At 38.7% G+C, this 25,056-nt stretch overlaps 1 protein-coding gene across 10 annotated transcripts in view; it reads left to right on the top strand.

Annotated features, from left to right (window-relative positions):
• Positions 1 to 25,056, top strand: part of LOC122790166 (serine-rich adhesin for platelets-like) — a 475,884-nt gene that overhangs the window by 135,048 nt on the left and 315,780 nt on the right. For all 10 annotated transcript variants that reach the window (XM_044057773.1, XM_044057769.1, XM_044057768.1 and 7 more), the window contains 4 exons: positions 10,522 to 10,660; positions 17,992 to 18,051; positions 20,348 to 20,377; positions 21,310 to 21,381. In XM_044057773.1, the coding sequence (XP_043913708.1) occupies positions 10,522 to 10,660; positions 17,992 to 18,051; positions 20,348 to 20,377; positions 21,310 to 21,381 (301 nt within the window). The remainder of the gene's footprint in view (positions 1 to 10,521; positions 10,661 to 17,991; positions 18,052 to 20,347; positions 20,378 to 21,309; positions 21,382 to 25,056) is intronic.

Here is a 25,056-nt window from a genome sequence, read left to right as displayed (position 1 = left end):
ATTTTGTAATTTGCTTTGCTTTTTTGATGTACATTGTTTTCTTATTTCATGAATTTTGGAGCTTTTCTCCCCGGGCCTCTACTGAAAACGGATATATGTCCAGCTAGACTAGCCCGGTCAACAAATGTAAAATAAAAATGTAAAATAAAAATAAAAATAAAGAAACCACAAGTGAATCTTACATAGGACATTTAGAGATACCAGGTAACCTGCTTTGAAAAATGATAATATACTCCTAAAAGACTTCAAAGAGAAAAAAATACCCAGAATGCAATGGGATAATATTTAAAGGCAGTCAGGCATTATTTGAGAAACTAAAATCTATAGTCTAAGGAAGACAATAAAAAAACATATGGTACTCAAGGATCTAAAGAAAACCTGGTCCTAAAAGGAAAACAAATGGTGGAAATTGTAACATTTGCAACTGTTTCCTCTCAACAGCTGGCAAAATACTAGGGGTCACAGAATGGTTATTAGTAGAAACTGCAACCTCACCACTGTTTCTTAACACTTTACTGAGATAATCAGTAGCAATGCCCAGGAATATTAATAACTTGTCAGTCCAAACTCACTGTGAATGACAGATTCCTGCCTTCACTCTGTGGTTTTCTGTGCTATAGTCTGATTCTACCATATCAATGTATGGGTTTGAAATCAATATTTTATGTATGCATTTTAAATGTGAACTTGTGCAATAAACAGATTTGTAAGACAAAGCTATAGTGTGGTTTATTATTCTATTTATGCCATTCCTAAAATGAATAGTTTAGTTCAGATATAAATCACAGTGTGAAGTGTATTGCTCTATAATTTTATATAATTCATCAGTGAATTGTAGCACAGTGCATTACAGACATGCTATGTGTGCCTCTGTGGAGGCAAATGTGACCAGCTGTGCAAATGTGAAAAGATACAAGCACTTTGGAGAAAAGTTCTAAGATGCTGTGGGCTAGTATTGGCCAGCTATGTTACACTGGATTTTTTATAAGTAAGCTTCAGGTAAAATTCAGAATGTTCATATTTTTGTAAAATGAGCACCAGCATTAGATGTTCTCAGAAACTCACAATTTACTGTTACAGGATAAAAGCAATTTCATAATGGAAGACACTTTCTTGCTACCTATGAATTATGACCATGCACCTTATATGTTGAGAGGAACAACATGCTGAATATGATTGCTGTCCCTGGGCTGCTGTAATTGCACTCTAAAACTAAAAAAAAAGGACTGGCTTGTTAAACACATTTAAGACATCAAAAGGTGTCTAACAAGTTTTGAAACTGGGGAAAAAGATAAACATGCCAAGCGGTTCATAATGCAAGATCCAGTCTTAACTCTTAAAATCTATAGTCTAAGGAAGACAATAAGACAACATATTGTACTCAAGGATCTAAAGAAAACCTGGTCCTAAAAGGAAAACAAATGGTGGAAATTGTAACATTGCCACCCCCTCAGCTATCCTACAGCTACCTCCTAAGTGTGTTGCAAAGACCTTTAATACTTTCTTCACAGAAATAGTCCAGTCCCTAGCTAACAACCTATCTCCCGTCTCCTCTACTACAACTACAACCACACCCACTCAGGCAAATATCCCTCCCTTCAAATTTGATCCTATACCCACTGACTATATTAAATCCCTGCTTAAAAAACTAAAACCCACCACTCTGGCAGCAGACCTACTTCCTGCAGTTTCTGCAAAAGTCCGCTAATGAAATAGCATACCCTATCGCCATCCTAATCAACCATACTATCCACTAATCCTACATCCCCTCCATCTGGAAAATCTCTCACATTATTCCTCTTCATAAAGGGGGAAACTTCACAGAACTCTCTAACTACAGACCTATAGCCATACTATCTCCCTTAGCCAGAATAATGGAAAAATGCATTCACAAGCAAATTCTAACACACCTTACTCAGAATACTCTACTAGCACCAAACCAGCACAGATTTAGACCTGCACATAGTACAACTACTGCCCTTCTCTCCTTTTCTCACACAGTAAATCACAACCGTAATCAGAATAAGCTCTCTTCTGCCCTCTTTCTCGATCTTTCAAAAGCATTCGACATGGTAAATCACCACCTACTCCTAGACTCTCGAAAATCACTTTCCTTACACAACCCAGTAATCAACTGGTTCCACTCTTACCTCCATGGCAGACAACAAGCTGTTCTATGGAAAGACAATCTATCCCCCTTTCTACGTGTCAACCTTGGAGTACCCCAAGGTTCTATATTGGGTCCCCTCCTTTTCTCTATTTTCATTAATGACCTACCCAAAGTTATCCCAGATACAACTTGTATACAGTATGCTGACAATTCCACACTTATCTGCTCTGCCTCCACTCCCACAGAACTACAATCCCTATCCCAAATCACCTTCATTAAAGTAGAGAACTGGCTGAATAATCGTCATCTCCTGCTTAATCCAAACAAAACCAAACTTCTTCTTTTCTCCCCTACCCTTAAGTTAACATTACCAATAATTACAATCTCATCTAACAATGGCACCATAATCTCCACTGAACCTTGCACTAAACTTCTTGGAATAATCATTGATAATAATCTGAAGTATGATGCCCATGTAGACAAAACCATAAAAACAGTTAACAAAAAAATAGGCTCCTTGTATAGGATTAAACAATTCTTAACCCCATCTGCCAGAACTGCCATAGCTCGGACATATCTGCTGTCAACCCTTCTCTACGCCTCACCCATCCTTACAAATCTAAGTAAATCAAACCTTAACAAAATCACTACCTCCCATAACAATATAGCTAGATTTGCCACAGGCTCAGCCTATAGAACCCACCACTGTCAAAATCTTCACAAACTAGGCTGGCTAGAACTACCCAATCAGCTCCATTATAACCAACTCATAGTTATTCATAAAACCCTCTACCTACCAGTACTCCTATCCTGTCTAATATTATTACCCCCTACAGCAACCTAGCATCCCTCCGCTCATCCAACAGAATGCTAGTACAATCTACCAAAGCCAACAACTCAGCTGGAGAATCATTATTCTCCAACTCTGCTGGAAAAAAATGGAACCTACTTCCTGCTGAACTAACCACTATATCCTCCCTGCCCCAATTCAAAATATCCCTATAGATGTATATAAACAGGGATTGGCTATGTCCATGTCTAAACCCAGACAAACCCAAAAAATAACAAAAAGGTAAGAAAAACATAGTTATGTCCATGTCTACACCTAGATTAACCCAAAAGAAAAAAAATAATAATAAGACAAAGGTAAGATAAACATAGCTCAGAGAGGTGAAATACCCATTAATAACCTTCCCCCACCCAAACAACATACACTTCTCTACAAACTTTAGAATCCTATTATCAGGAAGACAGCTTGTTTCCTACCCATTCTGAGCCTATGCTCGTCTCCCCCTCTTTATTATATTCACAACAACTTTCCTTCTTAGCTAACCACCTTTTATCTTAACTGTCACCCTTACATTCAATCTTGAAATACATGTCTTTCTCTCTTACACACTTCAAAGATGTATAATGTTATCTCTGTATATGAATACCATAAACCCACAATGTTTGCTTCATTTAGATGGAACCTTGACTATAAATTGTTAGTGATTTCTTAAATGTTTAGATTTCTATGTAACTACATACTTAAGTATCAATTATTTGCAATGTGGAGCTTTTCTCCCCGGGCCTCCACTGAAAATGGACTTGTATCCAGTCGGACTATCCCGGTTAACAAATGTAAAATAAAATAAATAATAAATAAAATAAACTGCACTTAGGGATGCTTAGCAAAAACTTGTTAAAAAGCTGTAGAACTTAACTCTTCCACATTTACAAACAGAAAATGTGACAGAGAAATATGTCTAACAGGTTTTAAAGCCTTTAGTTCTACAAATGGTACTTTGTTTCTGCCACACCTATCAAATGTACCTGATTTTGCAGAACATCCACGATTTTGCCTCATATTTTTGCTCTGTCACTCACAATGAATAATAGTCAGTCAATAATACCAAGAATTAAATTACATATTATTATTCTGAAAATTCATGTTGAAGCAAAACCTGTTACTCTTTTAACTTTTTAAGTGAATTAGAGCAATATTTAAAACCTCTCCCTGATTTTGATTCTTTGTTCTTCTATCACTTTTGGCTTTTTCTAGAATTCTTAAGCAAAGAGGTTGAGAGGTATGCTTGCTGTCTGCTTGGCAGTGCTAAAGTACCTCGCTGGCTTTCAATGCTGGTAAAACACTTTACATTTCCATACTTTCTCTCTCTTTTTTTTTCTGTAATTAGAAGTACATGGTGCAGAATAAGCTCCATTTACAAAAAAATAATTTTGGTCAGGTCACTATCATAACCTTTTATTTTGTGTTCTTGACATGGATAACAAGATTCAACTTGAGAACCAAGATTCATCTCGAGAGCAAATTTCTTCATGTCCGTATCTAGAAAACATAATAAGTTGGTTATGATCATACACCTTACTGTAATCCTCTGTGTTAAATGTAACTAAGTGCTGTTGCACTCTGTTCTTGAGCTACAACTTAACTGCAGCAAGTGCCTGTTACCACAGAAAAATGCTGAGGCTTAAATAGCTTTAAAAACTATATGATAATTTGGGTCCCCTTCACATGGTCGACAGTTCATTTGATCGACATTTATTTGGTTGACAATTCATATGGTCGATAGGCAGATTTGCCCCCCTCCCCAATGTTGTGCGATCCTGGAGTTGATATATATATAGTTAGAGGGTGTGTGGGGGGCACAGCCCCCCCACATTGGGGGGTGTGGGGGGCAAAGCCCCCCATATAAAACTGCTTGTTGATCAAATGAATTGTCGACCAAATAAAAGTTGGTCAAATGAACTGTCGACCATGTGAAGTAGACCCGATAATTTACACTGCCACACTTTCAAAGAACAGCTGCAAAGCTCTTAGCTTCTCAGAGGGACATATTGCTTCTGCCTACTGTCTGTATGCCAATGCCAAGTTTTCTGTAACTTGTAATACATGGAACAGATGAAGTTCCATTTGCTACAATGAATTATGATTGGGTACTTCCAATCAAAAATGTGTTCTCAACATGTGTGTCAAGATTCATCTTGTGCACTTCACTTCAATCTACTCTCAAGGTTAATTTCTAGGCATCCACGTTGAGGACACACAATAAATTGATTATGATTGGGGACCCTAACATAATCTACTATGTTCAACACTATTCAACACAATTTTCAGTTCTGCACAAACAGGAATGATCTTGGCAACAATATAGTGGATAAACCTTCTATATCGCCCACCTGATCATGAAGGGATTCACATCTAGATCAAGGGAGGTCATCGTCCCCCTGTACTCATCACTCATTAGACCTATGATTGAGTACAATGCCCCGTTCGGAATGTATCTGACCAGACACCTGATGCAGCTTGAAAGGCCCCAAAAGTTCCTCACCAAAAGGATAAAGGGTCTCAAAAATATGTCTTATGCTGCCCGACTGAAAGAACTCCAGCTTTATTCAGTCTCATACCGCTTGCTCAGAGGTGACCTGTGCCTGACATATAAGGCCATGTCAAACCCAGATTTGATGAATATGCTTCACCTCAAAAATCTAGATCCCTCAGAACCACAAGGGCGGAGACTTAAACCTTGACACGGTTATAAATAGAACGTGCTGGAGGGACAGATTCATCACCCAGAGACTCCCTATGCTGTGGAACAAAATCCCGGTACATGTGAGGCAGAGCACCTCGCTGGCCTTGTTCAAGAGGAATCTTGACCAATGGATGGGAGATCGCAGATATACCCCAGGGATTACTTCAGTGTCACTGCTTGACAGAGGCACAGAAAAATGATAGGCATAGTTTTTATTCAAACTAAAGGGGTGGCGAAAGCCACATAACTATGGGCTAGGCTTATAAATGCCCTTGGGCAGATAGCCTAGTATGAACCTATGAACCTATGAACCTATGATTGGGTATCTGATAATAACCAGTTTGTTGTGTGTTCAACACATGGATATTAAAATTAACCTCGAAAATGAAGTGAAAAAGTGAATCTTGACATCCATGTTGGGAACACATAACAAGTGTGTTATAATCCTTAAAACCCAGTCTTAATTATTTGTAGTGCATGAAGCTTAACCTGGTCCTATGGGTACTACAATAGTCAGGGAAAGAAAGTACAGGAACGATCATTTTTTACAGCAGTTTCACACTTAAAGCTTTCACACAGAGACTGGCTGTCACTAAACAGAGACAGAAAACATCATAAATGTGAAGGTAATTGAAAGAATGATGAGCACTCTATCCAGTGTTTAACATGATTTAAAGTTCGTTGCACTTTCTACTGCTGTTCTGTGGTGGCTGCTAACCACTATTAATGCTCCAGCACAAGACTGGAGCTTAATAGTGGTGAGGGATGCTTACTAAAAGCTTGTTAAGCTCCTTTCTGACATCAGAAAGGAGCTTAACATGCTGTTTTTTTCACTGAATTTAGAACATAATTGTGACATTCTATGCACTATGTATAGATTAGTGCTAAACTTGATTAAATTCCTTTATGGAGAAAATTGTTTATAACCAACAGAATCCTCTGCCATTATGAACAAATGGTATTTCATCAGAGAGAAATTATATTATCCACTGTTTGTCCTTCATACCCATCAGTCTTTTTAGTGTTGCTGCTTCTACTACTACTACTACTCATCATCTTCTTTCGGCTGTTCCCATTAGGGGTCACCACAGCGTATCACCTGTTTCCATTTATTCCTGTTCTCTGCATCTTGCTGTGTCACACAAACCACCTGCATGTCCTGTCTCACCACATCCATAAACCTTATCTTAGGCCTTCCTCTTTTCCTGTTACCTGGTAGCTTCATCCTTAGCATCTTTTTCCCAATATACTCAGCATCCCTCCTCAGCACATGTCCAAACCAATGTAATCTTGCCTCTCTGGCTTTGTCTCCAAACCTTCCAACCTGGGCTGACCCTCTAATATACTTATTCACAATCCTGACCACCCTTGTCACACCCAGTGCAAATCTTAACATCTTTAACTCTGCCACATCCAGCTCAAACTCCTGCCTTTTTGTCACTGCCACTGTCTCCAACCCATATAACATAGCTGGTCTCACTACCCTCTTGTAGACCTTCCCTTCCACTCTTACAGGTACTCATCTGCCACAAATCACTCCTGACACTCTTCTCCACCCACTCCATCCTGCCTGTACTCTCTTCTTCACCTCTCTTCCACACTCACCATTACTCTGAACTACTGACCCCAAGTATTTAAACTCATCCACCTTTGCCACCTCTACTCCGTGCATCCTCACCATTCCTCTATCCTCCCTTTCATTCACACACATATATTCTGTCTTAGTCCTGCTGGCCTTCATTCCTCTTCTCTCTAGAGCATATCTCCATCTCTCCAGGGTCTCCTCCACCTGTTCCCTACTCTCACTACACATCACAATGTCATCTGCAAACATCATAGTCCACGGGGACTCCTGTCTGATCTCGTCTGTCAACCTGTCCATCACCATTGTAAATAAGAAAGGGCTCAGAGCTGATCCTTGATGTAACCCCACCTCCACCTTAAACACATCCGTCACTCCCACCGCAGACCTCACCGCTGTCACACTACCCTTGTACATATCCTGTACCACTCTTACATACTTCTCTGACACTCCTGACTTCCTCATACAATACCACAACTCCTCTCTAGGCACCCTGTCATATGCTTTCTCTAAGTCTACAAAAACACAATGCAATTCCTTCTGACATTCTCTGTACTTCTCCATTAAAACTCTCAGAGCAAACATCGCATCTGTAGCACTCTTTCCTGGCATGAAACCTTACTGCTGATCACGAATCATCACGTCCCTTCTTAACCTAGCTTCCACTTCTCTTTCCCATAACTTCATGCTGTGACTGATCAATTTAATCTCTCTGTAGTTACTACAGCTCTGCACATCACCCTTATTCTTAAAAATCGATACCAAAACACTTTTTCTCCATTCCTCAGGCATCCTCTCACTTTCCAAGATTTCATTAAACAATCTGGTTAAAATCTCCACTGCCATTTCACCTAAACACCTCCATGCTTCCACAGGTATGTCATCTGGGCCAACAGCCTTTCCATTCTTCATTCTCTTCATAGCTATCCTTACTTCCTCCTTGTTAATCCATTGTACTTCATGATTCACTATCCCTACATCATCCAACCTTCTTTCCCTCTCATTCTCTTCATTCATCAACCCCTCAAATTACTCTTTCCATCTCCTCAACACACTCTCCTTGCTTGTGAGTATGTTTCCCCTCATTATCCTTTATCACCTTTACCTGCTGCACATCATTCCTAGCTCGGTCCCTCTGTCTAGCCAATCGGTACAGGTCCTTTTCTCCCTCCTTAGTGTCCAACCTTTCATACAACTCTTCATATGCCTTATCCTTTGACCTTGCCTCCTCTCTCTTTGCCATGCACCTCATCTCCTTATACTCCTGTCTACTTTCTTCATCTCTCTGACAATCCCACTTCTTCTTTGTGAACCTCTTTGTCTGTATACTCTCCTGTACTTCCTCATTCCACCACCATGTCTCCTTGTCGCCCTTCCTCTGTCCAGATGTGATACCAAGCACCTTTCTAGCTGTCTCCCTTACTAGCTCTGCTGTAGTTACCCAGCTATTTGGTAACTCTTCACTGCCACCCAGTGCCTGTCTTAACTCATCCCTGAACTCCACCTCACAATTACCCTTTTTCAATTTCCACCATTTGATCCTTGGTGCTGCCCTCACACTCCTCCTCCTCTTCTTGATCACCAAAGTCATCCTACAAACCACCATCCTATGTTGCCTAACTACACTTTCCCCAGTCATCACTTTACAGTCTCCAATCTCCTTCAAAGTGGCCCTCCTACATAAGATATAATCCACCTGTGTGCATCTTCATCCACTCTTGTATGTCACCCTATGCTCCTCCCTCTTGTTAAAATACGTATTCACCACAGCCATGTTCATCCTTTTTGCAAAATCCACTACCATCTGACCTTCTGCATTCCTTTGTTTAACACCATACCTACCCATCACTTCCTCATTCCCTCTGTTCCCTTCACCAACATGCCCATTGAAATCTGCTCCAATCATCACTCTCTCACCCTTGGGTACAATCATCACCACTTCATCCAATTCACTCCAAAATTTTTCTTTCTCATCCATTGCATACCCAACTTGTGGAGCATATGCACTAACAACATTCATCATTACACCATCAATTTCCAGCTCCATAAACATCACTCTATCCAACACTCTTTTCACCACCAAAACACTCTTAGCATACTGTTCCTTCAGAATAACTCCTGCGCAATTTCTCCTCCCATCCACACCATGATAAAACAATTTGAACCCACCTCCAATACACCTAGCCTTACTCCCCTTCCATCTGGTCTCTTGCACACACAATATACCAACCTTCCTTCTGTCCATCATATCAGCTAGATCTCTCCCTATACCAGTCATAATGCCAACATTCAAAGTTCTGACCCTCACTACCACAGTCCTAGACTTTCTCCTCTCTTCCTGCCTTCGGCCATGCCTTCCGCCTCTTCTCTTCCTTCGGCCAACAGTAGCCCAATTTCTGCCAGCACCCTGTTGGCTAACAGTACTGGTGGCAGTCATTGTTAACCCGGGCCTCAACCGATCCAGTATGGAAATATTTACTGGTGTCTGCATGAAATGATTTGGTGAAGTTTTACGCCGGATGCCCTTCCTGACGCAACCCTCCCCATTTAACCGGGCTTGGGACTGGCACAAAGAAATGCACTGGCTTGTGCATCCCCAGTGGCTGGGTTACTTCTACTACTACTACTACTACTACTACTACTACAACTAATACCACTACTACTGTTACTACTATTACTTCTCCTACTACTACTTCTACTACTACTACTACTACTACTACTTCTCTATCTACTGCTGCTGTTGTTACTACTACTATTATTACTAATGCTGCTGCTACTGCTAATATTATTACTACTGTTGTTACTACTACCACTACTATTATTAGTCCTACCACTATGATTAATACTAATACTACTGTTGCTGCTGCTGCTACTTCTACTACGATTACTACTACTACTTCTCCTACTACTTCTCTATCTACTGCTGCTGTTGTTACTACTACTATTATTACTACTGCTGCTGCTACTGCTAATATTATTACTGCTGTTGTTACTACTACTATTATTTCTACTGCTGCTGCTACTGCTAATATTATTACTACTGTTGTTACTACTACTACCACTGCTATTATTAGTCCTGCCACTATGATTAATACTAATACTACTGCTGCTGCTACTCCTACTACTATTACTACTACTTAGTACCACTCCTACTACCTGCTACTATCACTACTCCTTCTACTACTACTAATAATAATAATTACTACTACTAACAGTATGCTTTCTGAGTCATAGCTTTTGCTTTAGTAACTTTAATATAAACTGTACTTTCTTTCTGTGTGTGTTTCTCCAAATAGGTACAAAATCAGGTGATGCTGACGGTGACCGTGAAGCCATTATAAAAAATATGAGGGTTCGTAAAATGGTAAAGGGAGATGACAGCTGGATCAATAACAGACGAAGCTATGATGAACAAGAAGAGACGAATAAACCACAGTAAGTAAATAAGTTGAAATTATAGGGCTGAGGGGTGTTGGCATATGTCATGAAAACAGACTTTTTCTGATTTTATGTTTTTATTGGTAAAAAAACACACATGCATGCACTTAGCTACACATACACACACAGACTTAAATGTACACCTGCTAATGGGAGTACTATTTCTGGGATCAGAACAAATCTGTGAAAAGTGAAAAAAATGGTGATCTAGTCCATGATTACATATTATATGCAGCAAGCTCTAAGTGTTGGTCACAGAACAGTCAAGTTAATAGTAAAACTCTTTATGATGCAAGGGTGTTTACAGGATATGAGGCTTATAGTATGTAGGGATTAAAAAAAAATTGATATAATTATAGTAGATATATTTAAAGTACAGGATTATAACAGGCAATATTACAGAAGGAGTACAATACAGAATATGAAAAATGGCAGTTAAATGAAGTTGCCAGAACAATGAATTCACTATGTATAGTAGTCAACAGAATTTAAGCTATACAGTGCATGAGTTGTAATAATTTGTGAAACTCTACAGGATATGTAGTCTTATACTTAATTAGATATTATATGCTGAAGTAAAGAGAATCATATATGGAGAGTCTCAATATAAATGTGGCACCATATGTGATTTACAGTGCTCTGGAGCTCAGCATACACAGGTGTTTATAGAAATCACATTGTGTGAAATGTATAATACTTAAAAAGGTTTTATATATCTTGAGTTGCAAAACAGGAAATGTATAGTTTACAGGAAATTACTACATATATGTTGAAATGCAGTTAAGAAAAGATGTATCATACAAGAATTTGCAGTTGAGTGAGTTAATGTAGTGTTTACTTGTATAAGTGACTAAAACTTCTTAGGAGGATTAAACAGTTATATTTCCAAGAGTAAATAGGTAACCTGTAGACACAAAATATGTCTGACATGTTACTTGCTGACTATAATTCTAGTAACAGAAAAAAATTACCTTTTCTGTGGGGGTTGTGCCCATTACACCACCCACTGCTTTAGGTAACCTCCTCCAAGTTCACGTCATGCTTATAGGAAAGATAATAGCAACATGTGTTATAGCCTCATCTCCTACTCTGTCCAGCTTCCAATATCACCTCCCCACACACACACACACACACACACACACACAACATGTGGTATAGCCCCATCTCTCACTCTCTCCAGCTTCCAATATCAACCCCTGCACAACATGTGGTATAGCCCATCTCCCATTCTAACCAGCTTCCAATATCACCCACCACACAAACATATTCAGACAGTCCACCAGCTCATAACCTTTGCCACTTTTTATCACCAGCTGGCATAGAATACCTTATGCTCTTTGGAAGCTGCTAAGTAAAGGTATGTGAATGCTTATAAATTTCAGCACATGCTTTTATGTCTTTAATCAGTGGCTGGCTTTGAAGGTGCTCAGAAGGCTTTGCTAACAACAGACTTCACAGCATGACAGAACTCAAATTAACCTATTTGGTGTCTTATCAAATGAATACTGTTTTGATTCTGTCTGTCTGTCCAAACTATAATTGTTTTAGAAAAAAGTAATAATAATGCTTATATAGTCTGATGTGTGAAAGAGTCATCCTGTATCAGTTTACATTAAATAAGGGAACTGGTTACGTAGCAATATACAGTAAACAAGGAGAACAAATAACCAGAAAATGGGAGCTGTAAATGGGGTATGTAAGTGTTATTGTATATGGCGATTTACAGTAAATGAGTGTTTTTCTTCATCTGGGGATGGAATTATACATTAGTTTTCTCTAGTTTCCTGGCCTTGTTCTTTACCTGCATTTAAGTTAACATTGGGTAAAAAATACTACTAAATACTCCAATGTAAAATGAACTACTTTATTTAAAAATGTTGAGTGCTTTCATCCCAGAAACTCAGGACTTCAACAAAACAGTCAATAAAACCCTTTTAAACCCATGTCCTATTACTAAAACGTGATTGGACAGCTAATTAATCAATCAATTAAAACATTTAAACAAGATTTTCAACGTTTTTTTTCCAACCACAGTTCCCTTGAAAAAACTTATCATTACCAAAGGACAGAATGTGAAATTTTGGTGTGTACAAATTCATCTTGAAATCTTACTATACTATAAAAAAAAATAAAATATAATGTAGTGTAAATACAATAAAAATATTAAAAAATGTAATACACTCTTGTAGCCTTTAGTCAATATATTTATAGCCAAGAAAATAAATACGTAACTTTGCTGCTCTCATTTCTAACAGAAATAATAGAATTGTGCTCATTCAACCCAGAGAATGTGGTAATGTCTAAGTGTATTTGCAACACTATCTCCTTGTATTCAATACGGTTCTCCAAGTAACCTCTGACACCCTGATTAACAATTTCCAAAATTCCAAAAACAAAGTGTGTGAAGCCTTGGCATACCAGACAGTGTTTGTAAATAGCATTGTTGGTTTTCTATTTTCTAATATCATATAAGTGCTCTATATTCTTTTAAGTAATGGTCTCTCATTTTACCCACGTAGTATGCGTGACATTGCTTACACATAGCTAAATACACCAGTCCCTTGGTTTCACAATTTCCCCTTAGAAAAGTAACTTTAGGGTTAAAGTAGTCCATTTTATCTTGGAGTATTTCCATTTTACTTGGCTGTGCCAGGACGACGTAAATCTTCGTTTGTGGTTATTAGTTATTTTTTAAGGTTGCACAGTATACACACTCCTTCTCTGGTTTTACCTGCATTTAGGCAGTGATAAAATGGAGGTCATTTTCCATTTCAGTGATATTTAACCATTCTTCAGGGATAACTGACAAGGCCTTAGCACTGACTTAGCAAAATGACAAGCCCTGAAGCATGCTAAGGCATAGAGTGCTTTGGACTGATGCTCTTTATCTTGCCTCTTATGTAACATTTTATCCATGGGAGTAGACAGTGGTTGTGATGGCTATTTGTATTACTGACTCAAGAGTATGAAAATGTTCCCTCCTCAAAAGAGGTCACTCCAGAGAAAATCCCCTTTTTTCAAAGTGCAGCAGTCTCTGAGCTGATTATATTAAAGTAAAGTGGTAGAGAGGATGAAGCCCCTTACATGGGGCATGTGGGAGATTTGCCCCCAAAAAAATATGACTGCTATGCTTTGACTACAAGTGAAATTTGAAATTCTGCCTTTCACAGTCAGTCTTATCTCTCAGCTTCACTGTCCATGAATGCATGTAAATTGGATCAGGTTTAGCACAATAATTACACCCCACCAAGGTGCTATTTTCTGATCACAGGTTTTGAGTGATAATCATTATTAAAGTGGTTTCTATTAGGTTCATAGGTTCATAGGTTGGTACTAGGCTATCAGCCCTAGGACCTATACAAGCCTAGCCATAACAATTCCCTGGCTATTTCTTCCCACATTATTTACTTTCCTGGACCCCTGTCTAGCAGGGGGACTGACGTGATCCCTGGGGTGAATTTCCTTTCTCCCATCCAATCGTCAAGGTTCCTCTTGAAGAGGTCCAAAGAGGCACTCTGCTTGACATGTATGGGCAATCTATTCCAGAGTCTGGGGAGTCTCTGGGTCAGGAACCTATCCCTCCAGCATGTTTTGTTTATTGTGATGACAAGGTTTAGATTCCTGGAGCATGTAGCTCTGACGGATTGGGATTTCTTTAAGTGTAGCATGTCCAATAGCTCTGGGTTTGACATGGCCTTGTATGTTAAGCAGAGATCGCCTCTGAGTAGACGATATGCGACAGAGTATAGCTGGAGTTTTTTAAGGCGGTCAGCGTAGGGCATCTGCTTTAGGCCTGTGATTCTTTTAGTGAGGTATTTCTGAGGCCTTTCCAGTTGTTGCAGATGTCTTGAGAGGTACATACCAAAGCGTGTTGTTAGAGAGTCAAACATTGTAGGCTTTTCAGTTTTTTCCCTGGTTGTGCAGTCATGGAATTAATATATTTAAGTAAGGGGGTATGGCAGCAAAGACACCACAAGAGGGAGGTTGGGACCTTACCCTTCCACAAAATAATATTTATATTTCTTTTGCATCTCACCCACTGAAGCTTTAATAAGTTTGTTTCATCCAGATGAAACTTCATCTAGTTGTATCTCAGTGAGATGCAGTACAACTACATCCTTCACTTTCTTTAATCACAATGTCCTGTCCCTTTAGTCCAGGAATACTTTTTTTATTTTCCACAATGAAGTCTGCAGCAACATACACATTAATTATTATCACCAGGACCTGAGTATTACGCATTGTCACCAATAGTGCTATATCACACTTATACCTAACTATCTTTCTAGTGTACCTTGCCAGTCATATCAATATCCTCAGTCATCTTCATTTCCATGACCTCCATATGTTCCTTTCCTAGCCAAGATAGTATTTTCTTTGTACTTTTAGAATCTTTCGTCCAGCCACCTCACATTTCTTATTCTTTCCTAAGCCATCACCTTAGTCCTATGTTCCAACATTTTTCTTAGTAACATTTGTTTGTTTTTCCTCATGTTTTAACTTTCAGTTTTCACTACACTATCCATTTGATTCACTTTTTCCTTCAGCAGTTTACAGCCTATCCATGGACATGTTTTCTTTTTTCTCACACTTACATCCTTTGCCTAAAGGTATACCTCAGCCTGTTGCAGTGTACTCCTTTGAATCTCATACCCTGTTTTCATGCTTGACCTGCCCTTTGCACCAAAATGCCAGACTAAGCAACAGTTACATGATCACTGTTTCCAAGGTGGTACATAATCTTTAGAGGGATCAAGCTATTCTGAGGTGGTACCTGCAAAATATCCTTTCACTAAACACTCTTCTTACTACTGGTTAACTTTTTATTATTAGGGCAAGCAGTCTAAGTGTGTACATTACAGAAATTCCTGGTAATTTGCTTTAGAGCCAAAACACAGATCTGCATCTAGTCATCATTGTCTCCTCTTTTTATTTGCATTCTCTCTTTCACCTTAATAGTACTGCTGGTAAAATGTAAACAATTCCATGGAAAATCAAAAGGGTATATCCACCACTCCAAAGGGCAGGTCATTGAAGTTCTTCCATCACCCCACCCCCTCCAAATATCTGTGAAGTAATCAGCTGGACAGCATAATAGATTAGCACTGGAAGGATGCCTTGACTGCACAACTTCATAAAAATGGGGACACAAAGAAATTAGATAATAACAGACCCCCCCCCCCAACACACACACACATGCTCCTTGCTTATCCCCTTTCTAAAACCTTAAAATTAGCTGTTCATAAGTGACACATTGCTTTCCTAGATGCTCATGATCTACTTATTAAACCCAGCACAGTGTCTGTGATGACCATGGCCCAGATATGCCTCATATTAGTTTAACTTGAGAACAAGGGGTGCATGTATTCAGCTCTCAAGGAGTTTCACTAATCATATGAGAGACTTTTAGGGGAAGTTTTTTGCTGAAGTGCTTTATGAGGCTCTAAAACAGGTGTAACTACATTTATGAGTTAAATTAAATGCTATTTTTATGATCCAACAAAAGTTTCCAGTGGGACCATGAAATTTCACTTTCTGAGTTTGTACTTCCCATCATAGTTGTTATGAAAAGTAAGCTGTTCTTAAACAGTTGCTATGGTTCAGTAGGCAGGTGACACTGCTCTTTTGTACTCCATCTCCTCCCTTGAAAAGTAGTTATTCCAGAATAATCTAAAAGTTAATGCTGGTAACATTAAAATAATATTCTTTAAAAGTGATGCATTGACAGTAAAATCAGACACTGGCTGATTTTCTTGGGAAGCTACAGAGTTCATATCTACCTTAAAATATTTGGGCTTTCACTTTGATCAGATGCTAAGTACTACCCAGCATGTAAAATCAAAGCTTATGAAATATTAGTAGTACTTCTTAGGAAATACATTTCTTTCTTACAGTAACCTTCTCAAGCAAGTTGATTAACTAGGGAGGATCTGCTGTTGACAAATCCAAACTGCGGTCTCTGAGTTGTAGAAGTTATACTTGTCCATTTATTTTTGTCATAGCTCTCATGTTTCCATAAAACTGATCATCTCAAGTATAAACAGACATTGTTACAGAACTGCCATGCTGCAAGCTTCACTGTTTGTCCCCACCAAACTCCACCAGGTGCCTTTTATATTATAACCACCTAAAGTGCACTACTAACTGCAATATTTCCAACTTGCACTAATTTTAATCCCCTACACTCAAATGGGCTGAGACATGTCAGTCATACTGTACTACTCAGCTAAACTATTCCTTTTGCAGAAAGAGCAAAAAGTTGCAAGGATATTGTACCTTTCACATCTGCTCCTTTCCTGTCTTTTGAGACAGTATTCTAGTGGGTATTAAACTCTTTCATTTAGTTTCTAATTTTCACATATACCAAAAAAAAAATCATCAGGAACAAATGTAGCTACAGCTGCTAAAGTCACATAAATGAATTAATCAGAAAAACTCCCCTAAACTTGATTCTTTCATTGCCTTTTACTTTTAACTGACATTAAAATAATTATAGCTTGCCTGCTTTGGAACATCTAAAAAAAAAAAAAAAAAATAGGTCATTAATATTTTGTCACCATTGTTTCCTTTCAGGCATCGTCTTCTCAGTAGCTTTCCTATGACTTGGCCTTTACCCTCACCAAACATTTTTTTTCTGACTTAACCCTTACTTAGTAAATTTGCTATAACACTTGCTAATTCACCCATACATGTGCGCACGCACACACACACACACACACACACACACACACACACACACACACACACACACACACACACACACACACACACAACACACTCTGAAGAAAACAGTTTAGCCTGTCTGACATATTAATGGAAATGCTAAGTTCAGTTGTCGATGTATAACAAACATGGGTGCTAACAGTCACAATTAGTATTATAAATTCATGGTCAGCAAAGAAAGACACCACTTTTATTAACCATCTTTAATTCTGAGCATATAAGAGTTTCTACTACTAAGGCTTTCATTGACTTTTACAGTCTCTCAGTGCAGACTGCCACTGCAGAGCCAAATGCTCTGACCTGGGTCCGTCTCCACTTCGTACAGTCAGCTTCCATCCTGGGTTACCCAAGATAGGTCCTGTTTGCATTTTAGGGACAGTGGTTGACTTGTTAGTGATATAGAAAGAACCAATTTCTATCACATGCAATCGTGATATAAGTTACACTCTATGATGGTATAAGTATTGAATAACATTGATCATTTTGTATTCTGTCTCCTAATAGTAATCATTAGACGAAATGCATGTGCCACCTCAACCAGTCCTTAAATTAAAAAGATAAGAATGAGAACACATTGGTGAGTTTAACATAATTTCCTTCTGTAGGGATAATGCTACGAAATCAACAAGTGCTAATGAAGAATCTTCAGAGGACAACATCACTGGGTAAGAGCTCACACAACTTTTATAGCATATTAAAATGTATTTACATTATGCATCTGTTCTTGAAATTCACTTTGACACTAGAAACAATGCCTAAACATTTTATAAGATGATAAATTAGTATACACAAATCTCCTTATTTGAAAGAAATTACTTACTAGTTCATTCAGCTGTTGTGTATTGAGTTTTTCTTTACGTTTGTGATGTTTCTACAGTAAATTTGTTATGTAGAAACAATTATAATTTTTATTACATTTTTATAACTTATGTTTCTTTGTGTAATCTGTATAAACAAGAATATCAGAAACTGCCTGCCCTCTAGATGTGGTGATATTTTTTATCACTATAAATGAAAATGTGTTTGTATTATTGATTTTTTTTAAACTGTAAGTTTATTTTATAAAAGGAATAGCATACCTAGCGTGTGTTTTATTATATGTTGTTGACATGCATGTGCTCACAATGCATCTGAGGCATAATGATACAGATGACCAGGCATGTGATATGCAAAAACTGTTGTGATGTCACACCATACTGCAACATGACAACTTTCTGTCCTAGAAATTGAAAAAGAAACCTGCAGGATATAAAGATGGGATGCTATTTTTAATTCATTATTTTAATTCTTATAGCCATATTACTAGTTGAACTTGTACCACTGATTAGTTAGTTAGTTAATTAGTTAGTTAGGATTAGATTTGTTAGCATTAGTAGTTCTATTCTTTTCCTGATTCAGCATTAGATTTCAAAGTATTACTACTCCTGTGGTATGACTTAGCCTAAATGACTGATACCAGTTCAGAAACCATGCTCATTCACTTTCAGTGAACTATTATTTTGCAAACAAGTGTACAAATGCACACCAGTTTAAGGACCATTGTCTCTCTGTGCTCCCAGCTAAACAGTGTTGGATATTACATTTGTTGAGTTTCACATAACTAACTTCAGACCTGTATACTGAAGTGACAGAAGTAGGTGATTTTATAGCTCGCTTAAGCTGAAGGACACCATGTTTAAAAAAAGCATTTAGGCACTTATCTATTTAAAGTCCTCCCTCTTGGTGCTTCTTTCTTGCTTGGCTTAGAATGGCAGAAGTTTCAAATGATTTATTTTCCTTCACTGAGGCCTTATTACATCATTTTTGTATTATAAAATAATGCAACTTTTTGTTGTACCCCTTCATTTTTTGCAATATATGTTTTTTATTGGGTCACCAAACTGTTGCTTGTGTTGTTTAAAGTTTATTTTACTGACTGAGTCCAACCTAATATGGCCACTTAAAATTTTATTAGAATTAATGTATCATGATATTGTATCACTACTTCATATGTATGCATTTTATTATATTATCAATTACATTTTATTTTACTTCATTTTATTTTGAGCACCCTGATACTGGTCATAGGTTTAGCTTTAGGATAGGGGATAACTGTATGACTAAGTATGTCGTCTATCTTGCTTATTGCATGCTCTGTAAAGCATTTTATGTTGGGAAAACTGATAGAACCTTGAGGGATAGAACTAGAGAACACATATAGCATACACTGTGCCTCTACCACCAGTGCCCTCTCTAAACATGTGATCAGTACTAACAACAGACACACCTTCAGGTTCATTGTTATTGACAGAATTTATCCCAGCATTAGAGGTGGTGACATCAGGAATCTAACCGAAACCAGGGAGGGTAGATGGATGATAAGACTGAGAGCTGATCAGGGTAGTGGGCTTAACGAGAAAGTCCCACTTAGACCCATTCTGAAGGGACGTAGTCTTAGGAGTTAAAAGAGTTTTTTATATTTTTGCTTATTTTTGTTTTTATGTTTTTTATATTTTTATATTTTTGTCTCTATGTGTTTGTTTTATGACACTGATGTTTTTCTGCATGTTGAATTTCTCTTTGTATGCATTTTTTCTGTATGCAGTTTCTGCAGATATGTATACAATTTTACACAAGCTGCGGTTTTATTATGCCTTTCTCCTTTAACTGTGACCCTTAGCATGTTCTCTCTGTGTATATGGTCTGATGAAGCAAAAGTAAAAGAGCTTACCTATTTTATTTGTTTGGTAATAAAATAAGTTTTTATCTTCAGCTAGTCTGTTATTCTGTTGGTTGTTTTGTTTTACATTTGGATACTGTGTATAATGACCTACCAATAACAAGAATCATGTTTTTTTTCATGTAGTCTGTACTATTAAAGGATTTTCTCAGGTTGAGTAACCAGACAAATAAAATGTAATAAAATAAATGAATTCATTTCAAGCTTCTCTTCTAATTAGTAAATTTGGTGCTGTTTTCTAGGTTAAAACCAACTTCTGGCTATATCATAAGGTATGTATCTTAGTAACATAAATTAAAGAAATCCAGGGATGTACTGAATTTGGCAATAGACAAATTGAATATTGTATTACTTCACTTAACTATTATGTTTACTTAGTAAATGTACATTGGGAAAAATAGTATTTTTCAGTTATTATAACGGTGTCAAGAATGGTCTTCACTAATATGTACTTGTTTTGTGCCACATGAATGATTTTAAGAAATGTTATTAGCAGAAGACAGACACTGAAGAAGGAGGCGAACAATATAAAAACAACAGTTAGGAAGGCAGTGGAATATAGTGTGATGCATGATCCACTATGCACTCGACCAGTGTGGGATAATCCTTCATGGGATTGACAGAAGTCTGCAGTCTTTAGCACTTCATATTTTAAATCCATTATACTGAAGAAGTTTCAGTGTTTTCAGACTAGCTGGGATTTAAGCCCTGCTTCTGCCAGAGTAGCAGCTAATTACTGACTCTGTCATTGTTACTTAGATATACCTTGCAGCCAGCTCATTCTTCCTTTTTGTGCAGAGTGTGGCAGAAATCTGTGATATATACACTGATAAATGTAACCAATTCCGTATCAACTAGTGAACTAATAGGAGGTTTCCATTCAATGATAAAATGACTTAGAAATTTGGTAAACCACCAGAATGTTTGAAGTCCAGTACATTAAGATGACTAGCTATAGCTTGCACTTGTTCATCCTGCCTTCATTTGAACTTTCTGAGAACATTGGCTGCAGTGGTATATCAGCGCTTGAGGTCTTAGTATTTGCTTCCCATTTATGGAAGATCTGGAAATGTTCTGTCAAGTTGATCTGATTCTTGCCATGTCCTATAGCTTCAGGATGTGTTTGAAAATGTGCAATAATTAATTTCTTAATTATTAATTCTTATCATGCAGATGACAGCTAATATGTTGCTTTGCATTGCAGGGGAAAATTTACCAAAACCACCGATGCAGCAATACCTGGCACTCATGCATCTGTGAACGGAGCTTCAGATAGGTAAGGACAAAATTATTCTTTTATATAAGTGTCCACAGCCTCTGTGACTAACAGAAATATATATGTAATAGCAGACTACCTTGCTTTATGATCTTTACTAAAATGATCTTTCTTGATGAAATTCCATTGACTGCCACCCATGTATATCATGTTGACTATATGATATTGTGGCCTCATCTCTGATATCTACCTTGCCCCAACAAACATCAGCCTCAGTGCTCTACACATAACATCCCACTGAATACAGTTAAATGCTTTTTTTATATCCGTTAGAATGATCCCGTTCCTCAATTGTCTACAATCCATCTAAGCCAAGGCAGTGTTCCAGTCACTTTTGGATGATAAACCCTTTCTGCCTTTGCTGCATGAAATACACTATAACTCCTTCCAGCCTCTTAGCCAGACTTTGTTAAACATTTTGTATCACCTTTAATTAGAGAAATTATTATCACTTACTCTGGTGGCCACGGTGGTGCAGTGGTTAGCATTGCCGCCTCACAGCAAGAGGTTCTCCGGTTCGATTCTCGGCTGGGGTGCCTTCTGTGCGGAGTCTGCATGTCCTCCCTGTGGCCGAGTGGGTTTCCTCTGGGTGCTCCGGTTTCCTCCCACATCCCAAAGACATGCTGTAGGTGGATTGGACACACTAAATTGGCCCTAGGTGTGAGTGTGTGCATGTGTGTGCCTTCTGTGGAAGGTTGGGCGCCGGGCTGGCAACTCGACACCGTAAAACTCCACTGCCAATCATGAGTGGACAGGTGATCCGCTGTGGCGACCCCTAACTGGGAAAAAGCTGAAAGAAGAAGAAGAAGGAGATTATCACTTACTCTCCCTTTGCCTTAATACCAATTGGGTCTCTCTCTCAAGTAGAAGCTTCCCCTGTTAACAATGTTACTCCCTCTTATCCTCATTCTGGTAGTTCTCTCCTCATCTCTGTGAAGTGTCAAATAAAAATGGACAGAAAGGTGTCCTATTTTCTCCATTCTAAATGGGTCTACTTCAAAGTATTGAAAAACGACATCATCGAAGACCATATTATCAAGACAACATCACCAAATCCCAGAAAACATTGAACAACAGGAGCTGTGAAAACTAATCCTGGCAAGAGAACCACTTGGCAATCAGGACAAAAAAAACAAATAATGCAGTAAGTAAAACCCACCAAAGAAGGGGGCTTCACCCCCCCACACCCCCCCAACTAAATAGCTGTCAGGATGCCGGAAGGTTAAAATTCACCACAGTAAGATTTACTGCATGCCAGAGAGTGATATAATTGCCATGGCAGTGCTGATATGTTCATTCTACAGATCCAGTAACACCTGGATGTTTGTCATAATGTAACTATACAATGAAACTAGATATAAAAATAATCACTAAAGATTTGTGAAAAACACCAACTGCAGAAGCTAAAGGTCCACAAAAGTATTTAATAAAACTCCAGTGCCTCAGAAAACAAGCCTTTCACAGAGTCCCATGAGTGGAAGAGCTCCCTGGTCAGCCTCAGTAAGGAGCTGAGATCCCTTATAAGATCCTCCAAAGCTAGCTACAAAAACAAGATTGACACTGATTCTAAGGACAACCACAAAGCATTCTATAGCTATGTCAAGAATCTCAATGGCAACACCCAGATCTGCTCTGAGTTACAGCACAATGGCACAAAAATTACAGAACCAACTGATATTGTCAACATCCAGGCAGATAGATTCAGTGCTAACTTTACCCCCCTTTCACCCCTTAAAGGGCTCATATCTATACAGGAAGAATGCAGAGTCCCTGTAATCACAACTACACAGGTAAAAGCAGCACTCTCTAAAGCCAAAAACACAGCATCCATGGAACCGGACAACATACCAAGCTGCGTTTTACATGAACTTCAGAATGAACTGGCTCCCCACCTAAGCACCATGTTCAATCATAGCCTCACGTCAGGCTTTGTGCCCACTGAATGGTGTACAGCAACAATTATCCCACTCCACAAAGGAGGAGCCACCACTGATCCTGGGAACTATCCCCCTATTAGCCTGATGAGCCTAGTCTGCAAGGCCATGGAATGTATCATCATGGAACTCATAAACAAAGACATTGGTAACCTCCAAACTCTGGAGCCCACCCAGTTCAGGTTTGTGAAAGGCAGATCATGCCTCCTGAACCTTTTTGACTTCTTTGAGGCAGTCACCAAAGCCGTAGACGAGGGTAAGGTGGTTCACATGACCTATCTTGACCTCGCTAAGGCTTTCGACACCATCCCCCATTCTGGAATTATAGCTAAACTCACTAAACTAGGTATAAATCCCTATGTCACAAGATGGGTTGCCAACTTGCTCACTGACAGAGCACACACTGTAAAAGTTGCAGACTCCAAATCTGACTTCAAACCAGTGACAAGTGGAGTACCACAGGGTTCAGTCCTGGGACCTCTCCTGTTTGGTATCTACTTCTCTGAAGTACAGGCTAACACAGAAGCCCTCTGGCTAACAAAATTCACAGATGACTACAAACTAGGAGCTATAGTCGATTCCCCAAATGATGTGGACATCCTACAGAAGAGCCTCACTGAGACAGATGCCTGGTATCAGAGCCATGGCCTCAAGCTCAATGCCAAAAAGTGCATTGTTATCCCTTTTGGTAAAACTCTGTACCTATGAACTACCACATAGGCGGCAGTCTTCTTAACACCGAATGTGTGATAAGAGACCTTGGGACACAGGTGGACAGTAGTCTCTCCTTTGATAATCACATTGTTACATTAGTCAGGAAATCCTTCTACATGGCACACCTCATCACAAAAGGGTTCTCATCCAGGAAAAAAGAGGTCATTGTTCCCCTCTACTCGACACTCATTAGACTCATTATAGAGTACAGTGCCCCTTTTGGAATGTATCTCACAAGACATCTGCAGCAGCTGGAAAGGCCACAGTACCTCACAAAGAGGATTACTGGCCTCAAACAGATGCCCTACACTGGCCATCTCAAAAAACTCCAGGTTTACTTTGTAGTATATCGCCTACTCTGAGGTGATCTCTGCCTAACATATAAAGCTATGTCAAACCCAGAGCTGTTGGACATGCTACACCTAAAGAAATCTCCATCCCTCTGAGCTACACGCTCTAGGGACCTAAACCTTGTCACCACAATAAATAGGACATGCTGGAGGGATAGATTCCTGTCCCAGAGACTTCCCATACTCTGGAACAAGCTACCCATCTATGTCAAGCAAAGTTCCTCATTAACACTCTTCAAGAAAAATCTTGATGAGTGGATGAGAAATAGGAAATACACCCCGGGGATCACTTCTGTGGTTCTGCTCGACAGGGGCACAGGAAATTAACTTTCTTGGGTTGGTGTAAGCCAGGGAACTTTGTTGGCTAGGCTTACTTAGGCCCTTGGGCCAATAGCCTAGTACCTACCTAATAACCTATGAACATCAAAATGGCACAAATACTTTGGTTAAATAACAAATTATCACATGATTAATCAGTTAAGTCATAGAACAAGTAAAACAATAAAATAATTCACACTTCATTTTATTTTGTGGAGCTTTTCTCCCTGGGCCTCCGCTGAAAAAGGACCTGTGTCCAGTCGGAATTTCCCAGTAAACAAATGTAATAAATAAATAAATAAATAAAAGTGCCTTCCACTCAATTTCTTTATTCAAGCCCTGAGGCACCAAAATGACAA

The sequence above is a fragment of the Protopterus annectens genome, chromosome 15.part0, assembly GCF_019279795.1.
Source record: "Protopterus annectens isolate FY-2018-M chromosome 15.part0, PAN1.0, whole genome shotgun sequence".
NCBI lineage: Eukaryota > Metazoa > Chordata > Ceratodontiformes > Protopteridae > Protopterus > Protopterus annectens.
The sequence above is the reverse complement of the archived record's forward strand: the minus strand, read 5'-3'. Positions and strand labels throughout refer to the sequence as shown.